We start from the raw sequence: 11730 nt of genomic DNA on the forward strand, positions 1-11730 counted from the left end.
CTGCCTTGTCGGATGGTTTCAGATAAAAATTGCGTCTGTACTTGACGTTCATACTTTAACCCAGGGCGTACTTAGGACACAGCCTCCCTATGGGGGTAATTCAGAGTTGATCGCAGCAGCAAATTTGATAGCAGTTGGGCAAAACCATGTGCACTGCAGGGGAGGCAGATATAACATTTGCAGAGAGAGTTAGATTTGGGTGGGTTATTTTGTTTCTGTGCAGTGTAAATACTGGCTGCTTTATTTTTACACTGCAATTTAGATTTCAGTTTGAACACACCCCATCCAAATCTAACTCTCTCTGCACATGTTATATCTGCCCCGCTTGCAGTGCACATGGTTTTGCCCAACTGCTTACAAATTTGCTGCTGCGATCAACTCTGAATTACCCCCTGTGTCCTTCTTGTGGCTCCATGGGATTGACTGTTGCACTGAAAGCCCTGCAGGAGTCTCCAATGAACCTCTTGAGTCAGCGGACCTTAAATGTCTCACGGCCAAGGTCCTGTTCTTGCTGGCCTATTGCCTCGGCAAGACGGGTGTCGGACTCAGGCGCCTTGTCCTGTAGTCCACCCTATTTGATTTTTTGCTGTGACTGGGCAGTTCTACGAACTCGACCGGGTTATTTGCCTAAGGTGGTGTCATCTTTTCACCTTAACCAAAAGATTGTGTATCCGGCATTTATCTCTTCAGACTTGTCTTCCAAAGAGCGGCCTTTGGATGTGGAAGGGTTCTCCATATTTATGTGGAGAGGACTGCCTCTATCAGGAGGTCAGATTCCCTTTTTGTACTCTTTGGTTTCCTCAAACCTGGCTGGCTTGTGAATAAGCAAACCTTGGCCAGATGGATTAGAATGGTGATTGCACAAGCTTATGCGCAGGCTGGACTCCCAGCTCCTGCTGCTATTAAAGCCCATTCTACTCGGTTTGTTGGACCTTCTTGGGTGGCCCGCCGTGGCGCGTCCGCAGAACAATGTGCAAGGTGGCTACGTGGTCCTCCGTGAACATGTTTATTCGGTTTATGCCTTTGAGATTACCACCTCCCAGGATGCTTCCTTTGGACGCCGGGTTCTCATATCCGCTAAGGCGCGTCCCCTCCCTTGAGGAACTGCCCTAGGACATCACCTATGTGATTTCCCTGTGGAACATAGTGTACCCTGCTGCAGAAAAGGAGCATCATGGTAGACTTACCATGGTTAACTCTCTTTCTGCGAAGTACATTAGGTTCCACAGGGCGCCCATCCTGACGCACCTTGCTTCTATGTGTTTGTATGGCATTAGCCGCTGGTCCCTTCTCCTGTCGTGAGAATGTGGTTCTATGTGACTAACATCTGCCTTCTCTCTTGCCTGCTCCTGCATTGGACTGGTTAACGAAACAGCTCTCAGTGCCTGGAGGCGGGGTTTATAGGGGAGGCCCCAATGCATCCTGGGACAGCCTAAAGTTTAGGATCAAGATCCACTTTACACCCCAATGTTTTCCTGTGGATCCAATGTACCTTGCAGAAAGAGAGTTAACAATGGTAAGTCTACCATAACTCTCCCTTTCAGAGTATACCCTCCCCTAGTGACAGCTTCGGAACTTGTCCCCAAATAGGATGATAGAGGATTTTTGGTTCTGACCATTAAATCAATGTCTCTGAATCCGTGAGTGGGATACTGCGTTCCTTCCCGTTAATCACTATTTTGTTTTACTCTGTCATGCTGGATGGAGTGTTTTGGTTTGAGTGTTTGGTTCATATCTTTCCTATGGATTTAGTTAGACATAAGGTGTGTACACCCGGTGAGATAAATCTGTAAGATTTTGACTATATAGTCAAAATCTTATGGAAAGTTAGTGCATATCTCAAGGCAGCTTGTATTACAGATTTGAGCCTGCTGCGCGCTCCCGTGGGGACGGTATCGTAAGGCTAGATAGACTGTGCAGGCAAGATAATTTTGACTATCTAGTGTACTATCTAGTACAAAGTATAGTCAAAATTGGCACTTAGTCAATATCATACATAGACAAAATCTCAACCACAGATAGTCAAAATCTGTTCTGTCTGTGCTATCTGGGCCCTGGGGGGGTTCAAGGGAAATCGCATAGTCAAAATCGGACATAGCAAGGATCTCACTGTGTGTACACACCTATAAACTGATCGCCAAGATGATGGAGGAGTGTAGAGGGGGAGTCGAGAGCAATAACTAGTGTTTAGTTTACGGATGTTCCTACTCCACTACTTCCCAGTGTTTAGTTTACGGATGTTCCTACTTCGCCTCTTTACACCAAAGTCCTCTAGATTCGTTCATAGAAATGGATTTAATGACGGTACCAAAGCTCTTCTTTTTACCATAGCGATGATCATATATGTACATCCATCACTTTAATTCCATTTGCTGCTCTGATCCTGCAAGCCTTACTCAGTCCTAGAAAAAGACCCAAATATATTATACACTTCTACCGTACATGTAAGTCTTAATGTAAATTTCTCTTATGTCCTAGAGGATGCTGGAGACTCCGTAAGGACCATGGGGTATAGACGGGCTCCGCAGGAGACATGGGCACTCTAAAGACTTTAGATGGGTGTGCACTGGCTCCTCCCTCTATGCCCCTCCTCCAGACCTCAGTTAGATCCTGTGCCCAGAGGAGACTGGATGCACTGCAGGGGAGCTCTACTGAGTTTCTCTGAAAAAGACTTTTGTTAGTTTTTTTATTTTCAGGGAGCACTGCTGGCAACAGGCTCCCTGCATCATGGGACTGAGGGGAGAGAAGCAGACCTACTTAATTGATAGGCTCTGCTTCTTAGGCTACTGGGCACCATTAGCTCCAGAGGGTCGGAACACAGGTCTAATCCTCGCTGTTTGTCCCGGAGCCGCGCCGCCGTCCTCCTCACAGAGCCGGAAGATAGAAGCCGGGTGACTATAAGAAGAAAGAAGACTTCAAAGGCGGCAGAAGACTTCTGATCTTCACTGAGGTACCGCTGAGCGCCATTGCTCCCACATTCACACACACTGACGGCACTGTATGTGTGCAGGGCGCAGGGGGGGTCGCCCTGGGCAGCAATTATAAACCTCTAGGGACACTGGCATAGATATATATATATATATATATATATATATACTGTGGAGGCAGTATATTACAGAAACCCCCCGCCAGTATAAAGATTTGAGCGGGACCGAAGCCCGCCGTTGAGGGGGCGGAGCTTGATCCTCCAGCACTAACCAGCGCCATTTTCTCCACAGCATGCTGCAGAGAAGCTGGCTCCCCGGACTCTCCCCTGCTGAACACAGAGGGCAACAAAAAGGAGGGGGTGGAGGGCACATTTATTTGGCGCAGTGAGTGTATTATATATATATATATATATATATATATAAAAGCGCTGTACTGACTGGCATTTTATTCCGGTGGCGCTGGGTGTGTGCTGGCATACTCTCTCTCTGTCTCTCCAAAGGGCCTTATTTGGGGACTGTCTCCATATAGATATATATCCCTGAGTGTGTGAGGGTGTCAGTACGTGTGTGTCGGCATGTCTGAAGCGGAAGGCTCATCTAAGGAGGAGGTAAAGCAGATGATTGTGGTGTCTCCATCGACGACGCCAACACCTGATTGGATGGATATGTGGAATGTTTTAAATGCAAATGTGTCTTTATTACATAAGAGATTGGACCAAGCAGAGTCCAAGGAAAAAACAGGGAGTCAATCCATGGCTTTGGCTGTATCACAGGGCCCTTCAGGGTCTCAGAAACGTCCCCTGTCCCACATAGCAGACACTGATAACGACACGGATTCTGACTCCAGTGTCGACTACGATGATGCGAGGTTACACCCAAGGGTGGCCAAAAGTATTCATTATATGATTATTGCAATAAAAGATGTTTTGCATATCACAGATGACCCCCTCTGTCCCTGACACGAGGGTATGCATGTTTAAGGTGAAGAAACCTGAGGTAACCTTTCCCCAATCTCATGAGCTGAACGCTTTATTTGAAAAGGCTTGGGAAACTCCAGACAAGAAACTGCAGATTCCCAAGAGAATTCTTATGGCGTACCCTTTCCCCGCGCAGGACAGGTTACGGTGGGAATCCTCGCCCAGGGTGGACAAGGCTTTGACGCACTTGTCCAAAAAGGTGGCGCTACCATCTCCAGACACGGCAGCCCTCAAGGATCCTGCTGATCGCAGACAGGAAACTACCTTAAAATCAATTTATACACATACGGGTGCCTTGCTCAGATCGTCAGTAGTGTCGGCATGGGTATGTAGCGAAGTAGCAGCATGGGCAGATAACTTGTCATCTGACATTGACACCCTAGATAAGGATAGCATTTTATTGACCTTGGGTCACATTAAAGACGCAGCCTTATATATGAGAGACGCTGCGAGAGACGTTGGGCTGTTAGGTTCAAGAGCCAACGCCATGGCAATTTCTGCTAGGCGAGCCCTGTGGACCCGCCAATGGACGGGTAATACCGACTCAGAGAGACATATGGAAACTTTGCCTTACAAGGGTGAGGTTTTATTTAGGGAGCGTCTCGCGGACCTGGTTTGAAATGGCTACCGCGGGTAAATCTTCTTTTTTGCCTTATGTTCCCCCACAGCAAAAGAAAACACCACAATATCAGATGCAGTCCTTTCGGTCGCATAAGTCCAGAAGAGGTCGGGGCTCTTCCTTCCTCGCCAGAGGTAAGGGTAGAGGGAAAAGAATGCCTGCTACGGCTAGTTCCCAGGAGCAGAAGTCCTCCCCGGCTTCTACTAAATCCACCACATGCCGCTGGGGCTCCACTGAGGGAGTCCGCGCTGGTGGGGGCACGTCTTCGACTCTTCAGCCGGGTCTGGGTTCTGTCAGACGTGGATCCTTGGGCAATGGAAATTGTATTCCAAGGCTACAAACTGGAATTCGAAGAGGTGTCTCATCGCCGATTTGTCAAGTCGGCTTTGCCAGCTTCTTCCCCAGAGAGGGAAATAGTTTTAGCTACAATTCAAAAGCTGTGTCAACAGCAAGTGATTATAAAGGTTCCCCTAGTCCAACAGGGGAAAGGGTACTATTCAACCCTGTTTGTGGTCCCGAAACCGGATGGCTCGGTCAGACCCATTCTGAATCTAAAATCCCTAAACCTGTACTTGAAAAAGTTCAAATTCAAGATTGAATCGCTCCGGGCAGTTATCTCCAGCCTGGAAGGGGGGGGGGGATTTTATGGTGTCACTAGACATAAAGGATGCATACCTTCATGTCCCCATATATCCTCCTCATCAGGCGTACCTGAGATTCACTGTACAGGACTGTCATTACCAGTTTCAGACGTTGCCGTTTGGGCTTTCCACGGCCCCGAGGATTTTCACCATGGTAATGGCGGAAATGATGGTGCTCCTGCGCAGGCAGGGAGTCACAATTATCCCGTACTTGGACGATCTCCTGATAAAAGCGAGATCGATAGATCAATTGCTGAAAAGCATGTCGCTCTCCCTGAGAGTGCTGCAGCAACACGTCTGGATTCTAAATCTACCAAAGTCACAGTTGATTCCAACGACTCGGCTATCATTCTTAGGCATGATTCTGGACACGGAACAGAAGAGGGTTTTTCTCCCAATGGGAAAAGCCCAGGAACTACAGAACATGGTCAGAGACCTGCTAAAGCCACAAAGAGTGTCAGTTCATCAATGCACTCGGAAAAATGGTGGCGGCCTACGAGGCCATCCCCTTCGGCAGGTTCCATGTGAGGACATTTCAGTGGGACCTTCTGGACAAGTGGTCGGGGTCCCATCTACAAATACATCAGAAAATAAGCCTGTCCCCCAGGGCCAGGGTGTCTCCCGTGGTGGCTGCAGAGTGCTCACCTTCTCGAGGGTCGCAGGTTCGGCATTCAAGACGGTTCTGGACGCGAGCCTCCAAGGATGGGGTGCAGTCACACAAGGAAGAAATTTTCAGGGACTATGGTCAAGCCAGGAGGCTTGTCTACACATCAATGTACTGGAATTTAGGGCCATATACTACGGCCTACGACAAGCGGAGAATCTTCTTCGCGACCTACCGGTTCTGATTCAATCAGACAACGTCACAGCCGTGGCTCATGTAAACCGCCAAGGCGGGACAAGGAGCAGAGTGGCAATGGCGGAAGCCACCAGGATTCTTCGCTGGGCGGAAAATCACGTAAGCGTTCTGTCAGCAGTCATCATTCTGGGAGTGGACAACTGGGAAGCAGACTTCCTCGGCAGACACGATCTCCATCCAGGAGAGTGGGGACTTCATCAAGAAGTTTTTGCAGAGATAACAAGTCATTGGGGACTTCCTCAAATAGACATGATGGTGTGAAGCCTCAACAAGAAGCTTCGGAGGTATTGTGCCAGGTCAAGGGACCCTCAGGCAGTAGCGGTGGACACCCTGGTGACACCATGGGTGTTTCAGTCGGTCTATGTGTTCCCTCCTCTTCCGCTCATCTCAAAAATATTGAGAATCAAAAGACGAAAAAGAGTGCAGACAATACTCATTGTTCCAGATTGGCCTCAAAGGGGCTGGTATTCAGATCTTCAGGAAATGCTCACAGAAGATCCGTGGCCTCTTCCTCTCAGGGAGGACCTGTTGCAGCAGGGGCCCTGCGTGTTAACATAGTAACATAGTATCTTAGGTTGAAAAAAGACAATTGTCCATCGAGTTCAACCTATTTGTTGTCTCCTATGCATGATGATTTGACTAAAATTTCTGACTGATGCTGCTGTCAGCCGTTGCATTTTATCCCTATTTATAGTAACTATAATGCATGACTATGCACCATACCCCTGGATATCCTTATCCATTAGGAATTTATCTAACCCATTCTTAAAGGTGTTGACAGATTCCGCCATTACAACTCCCTCAGGCAGGGAGTTCCAAGACTTACCGCGGTTACGTTTGATGGCATGGCGGTTGAACACCAAATCCTAGCTGGGAAAGGTATTCCGGAGGAAGTCATCCCATCTCTGATAAAGGCTAGGAAGGAGGTGACGGCGAAACATTATCACCGTATCTGGAGGAAGTATGTATCTTGGTGTGAAGCCAAGAATGCTCCTACGGAAGATTTCCATCTGGGCTGTTTTCTCCACTTTCTACAGACAGGAGTGGATATGGGCCTAAAGTTAGGCTCCATTAAGGTACAGATTTCGGCCCTATCAATTTTCTTTCAGAAGGAATTGGCTTCTCTCCCAGAAGTCCAGACTTTTGTAAAGGGAGTGCTGCACATCCAGCCTCCTTTTGTGCCCCCAGTGGCACCATGGGACCTTAACGTGGTGTTACAGTTCCTAAGATCTCACTGGATTGAACCTCTTCAAACGGTTGAATTAAAATTTCTCACTTGGAAGGTGGTCATGTTGTTGGCCTTGGCATCTGCAAGGCAGGTGTCCGAATTGGCGGCTTTGTCTCACAAAAGCCCCTATCTGATTTTCCATGTGGATAGAGCAGAGTTGAGGACTCGTCCTCAATTTTTGCCTAAGGTGGTTTCATCGTTTCATATGAACCATCCTATTGTGGTGCCTGTGACTACGGGTGACTTGGAGGATTCCAAGTCCCTTGATGTAGTCAGGGCCTTAAAAATTAATGTAGCCAGGACGGCTCGGGTTAGGAAAACAGAGGCACTGTTTGTCCTGTATGCAGCCAACAAGGTTGGCGCTCCTGCTTCTAAGCAGACTATTGCTCGCTGGATCTGTAACACGATTCAGCAGGCTCATTCTACGGCTGGATTGCCGTTACCAAATTCGGTAAAGGCCCATTCCATTAGGAAGGTGGGCTCTTCTTGGGCGGCTGCCCGAGGCGTCTCGGCTTTACAGCTTTGCCGAGCAGCTACTTGGTCGGGTTCAAACACTTTTGCAAAGTTCTACAAGTTTGATACCCTGGCTGATGAGGACCTCGTCAGGACCTCGCACTCTCCCGCCCGGTCTGGAGCTTTGGTATAATTCCTATTGTCCTTACGGAGTCCCCAGCATCCTCTAGGACGTAGGAGAAAATAAGATTTTAAACCTACCGGTACATCTTTTTCTCCTAGTCCGTCCCAGTGCGAACATATTTTTGCAAGACTTATATATAGTTATTGCTTACATAAGAGTTATGTTACAGTTAAGATCAGTCTTTGGCTGATGCTGTTTTGTTCATACTGTTAACTGGTTGCGTATATTCTATGTTATATGGTGTGGGCTGGTATGAATCTTGCCCTTAGATTAACAAAAATCCTTTCCTCGTACTGTCCGTCTCCTCTGGGCACAGTTCTTTAACTGAGATCTGGAGGAGGTGCATAGAGGGAGGAGCCAGTGCACACCCATCTAAAGTCTTTAGAGTGCCCATGTCTCCTGTGGAGCCCGTCTATACCCCATGGTACTTACGGAGTCCCCAGCATCCTCTACGGACTAGGAGAAAAAGATTTTCCGGTAGGTTTAAAATCTTATTTTCTTGGAATTATGTAAAATTTTCTGTGCTGTGACATTTATAGCTGTTCTTTTAGTACATCTGATGGATATTGAATATCTCTATACCTGCCTGGGAATAGCAATATTTTCTTTTAATGGGCTTTTACTTTTATGCGTAAACAATAGTTTTAGTATTTTAAAGTGCAGTTAACTCTGTGTTAGACAAATAGGACATGCGATTTGGATTTGCAACTCTACGAGAAGGAGGCCGGGTCATGGCATATACACACAGATAGTGGGGCTTGCATATGAAGCCACAGTACAGTGTTGATAAGAATTGTGCACTAATTGGCTGCAGAAAACATCTGGTTTGTCTGGAGGGACCTAACTTGCAACTAATGAAACCCTTATTTGATCATTTGTGGATCTTTCACCATACTTTTTATCAGACAAAGTGAACTTGCTATGGGGATAGTTTCACATTTACATATATTTATTTTATTTTTAGCAGATGGAGGTAACAGCAGCAATATTTCAAAAGAACATCTCATTTTAACTCCAGACTATAAAATAGATGACGTCACAGAGGATTCTCCAGAAGAAACTCCTATTACCTCAATTACACATCCAGTACATCACAGTGCAGATACGTCATCTGATTCCTCCAACCATGAAAAATGTTCTTCTGGTAACTCGGATCCTGCTACACATAGTACAGCTTTTAGTGTTTCCACGATCTCTCCGGCTTCTATAGATGGCAAATGCTTTACACTGGACACACAGCTTATTACCCATCAGCCAGCCAAGGCTGATGTGAAGTCATTTCCATGTTCTGAGTGTGTGAAATGTTTTTCATATAAATCACATCTTGTTAAACATCAGAGAAGTCACACAGGTGAGAAACCATTTTCATGTTCTGAGTGTGGGAAATGTTTTACAGAGAAATCAGCTCTTGTTATACATAAGAGAAATCACACCGGGGAGAAACCATTTCCATGTTCTAAGTGTGGGAAATGTTTTATAAATAAAGCAACTCTAATTAGACATGAAAAAGAACACACAGGTAAAAAGCCATTTCCATGTTCTGAATGTGACAAATGTTTTAGTGATAAATCAACTCTTGATATACATAAGAGACTTCATACAGGTGAGAGGCCATTTCCATGCTCTGAGTGTGGGAAATGTTTTATACGGAAAGCATATCTGGTTAAACACATGAGAACTCACACAGGTGAGAAGCCATTTCCATGTTCTGAGTGTGGGAAATGTTTTATAGATAAATCAACTCTTAATGTACATCAGAGACGTCACGCAGGTAAGAGGCCATTTCCATGCTCTGAGTGTGGAAAATGTTTTACACTGAAAGCGTGTCTTGAAACACACATGAGAAATCACACAGGTGATAAGCCATTTCCATGCCCTGACTGTGGGAAATGTTTTGCAGAGAAATCAACTCTTGTTATACACCAGAGATCTCACACAGGGGAGAAACCATTTCCATGTTCTGAGTGTGGGAAATGTTTTAGAGATAAATCAACACTTCTTAGACATGAAAAACGTCACACAGGTGAAAAGCCATTTCCATGTTCTGAGTGTGGAAAATGTTTTAGAGATAAATCATCACTTCTTAGACATGGAAAACGTCACAAGAGGTGAAAAGCCATTTCCATGTTCTGAGTGTGGCAAATGTTTTATAGATAAGTCAACTCTTAATGTACATCAGAGACGTCACGCAGGTGAGAGGCCATTTCCATGCTCTGAGTGTGGAAAATGTTTTACACTGAAAGTGTGTCTTGAAACACACATGAGAAATCACACAGGTGATAAGCCATTTCCATGCCCTGACTGTGGGAAATGTTTTGCAGAGAAATCAACTCTTGTTATACACCAGAGATCTCACACAGGGGAGAAACCATTTCCATGTTCTGAGTGTGGGAAATGTTTTAGAGATAAATCATCACTCCTTAGACATGAAAAACATCACACAGGTGAAAAGCCATTTCCATGTTCTGAGTGTGGCAAATGTTTTAAAGATAAATCAACTCTTGTTCTACATGAGAGAAGGCACAGGTGAGAAACCGTTTCCATGCTCTTGAGTGTGGGAAATGTTTTACTCGTAAATCATATGTTGTTATACATCAGAGAAATCACACAGACGAAACGCCATTTCCATGTTCTGATTGAGGGAAATGATTGAAGTCGCTTCTTGTTAGCCGATAAATGATTCATGCAAATTTACACAGTTGAAACTTTGTAGGTTAAAAGTAATTTCTTTGTAGAACAAATCTCGTTCCTAAAACGGGATCTTCATTGAGCTCTCCACATTTGTTTATTTTGGTTTTATAAATAAATGATTGAGCATGATTGTTTGTATTACTGTTCAAATTATGTTAATTTGTTTTTGTTACTCTTATCCATTTTGCAAGATAATTTCCATTCATTGGGGTAAATTTACTAAGGTGGGAGTTTTTTTTAGAACTGGTGATGTTGGCCATAGCAACCAATCATTGGCAACACATATGGGCAGCTGTGAGCAACTACGTAGTCACCTGTCCAGAAATAGCACAAAGCTACAGTAATAGCACAAAGGGTAAATGAGATTATAACTAGAGATGAGCGGGTTCAGATTTACTCGGTTCTTAACGCCAGAATTATCGTAAATTCTTTTTTTCTGGATTATTCTTATTGGCTAACCAAAACACGTGACGTCCGTGAGCCAATAAGGAGGTTCGAGTAAAACTGATCCCGCTCACGTCTGATTATAACCAACAAATATAATAAAAGGTGTATGCAATTTCTCTTACGTCCTATTGGAACCTGGGGATCTGTACTTTAGTACTATTGATATAGATCTGGTCCACTGGAGCCTGGCACTTTAAAACCTTTAGGGGTATATTCAATTGGTATCGAAAACTGCCGTCTGTCGAAAATACAGCAGTTTTTGACTTTTTAAGTTTGAATCGTGATTCGACCTTTTCAGTCTTATTCGACAAGTCGTGGAATGCGACGTGTCGAAAAGCACGTGGATCGGCGGAATAGCTGCCGATCCACGTGCTTGTGTTTCGACCATCTCAGTACGCCATAAAAAAATGTCGGACTGAGATGTGGGACCCAGAGGGTGGGGGGGGGAGCAGGTAGACGGGGAACATCCGCGGGCATACAGAGGAGATCAGTGCTACAGCGCTGCAGCAGGATGTCTCACAGCCTCGCCACTCACGGCAGCGTCCACGCGGCTCTAACAAGTGAGGTCACTGCTGCGAGGTTGGGCGGCTGTGTGACATCCTCCTGCAGCGCTACTGTAGCACTGATCTCCTCTGGCTGTCCCCGCTGGTCTCCCCGTGGCTCCCCCTCTCCTCCTCTGGGTCCCTCATCTCAATTCAACTTTT

At 45.7% G+C, this 11730-nt stretch overlaps 1 protein-coding gene across 4 annotated transcripts in view; it reads left to right on the forward strand.

Annotated features, from left to right (window-relative positions):
* The window catches only part of LOC135057056 (gastrula zinc finger protein XlCGF26.1-like), a 103687-nt gene extending 92979 nt beyond the window's left edge, over nucleotides 1-10708 (forward strand). For 3 of the 4 annotated variants that reach the window (XM_063962943.1, XM_063962942.1, XM_063962944.1), the window contains exon 7: nucleotides 8853-10708. In XM_063962943.1, the coding sequence (XP_063819013.1) occupies nucleotides 8853-10000 (1148 nt within the window). In that variant the 3' untranslated portion in view covers nucleotides 10001-10708. The remainder of the gene's footprint in view (nucleotides 1-8852) is intronic. The other variant, XM_063962945.1, reaches the window with a different exon arrangement.
* The last annotated feature ends 1022 nt before the right edge of the window (nucleotides 10709-11730 follow it).

The sequence above is a fragment of the Pseudophryne corroboree genome, chromosome 3 (genome assembly GCF_028390025.1).
Source record: "Pseudophryne corroboree isolate aPseCor3 chromosome 3, aPseCor3.hap2, whole genome shotgun sequence".
In the NCBI taxonomy this organism is placed as follows: domain Eukaryota; kingdom Metazoa; phylum Chordata; class Amphibia; order Anura; family Myobatrachidae; genus Pseudophryne; species Pseudophryne corroboree.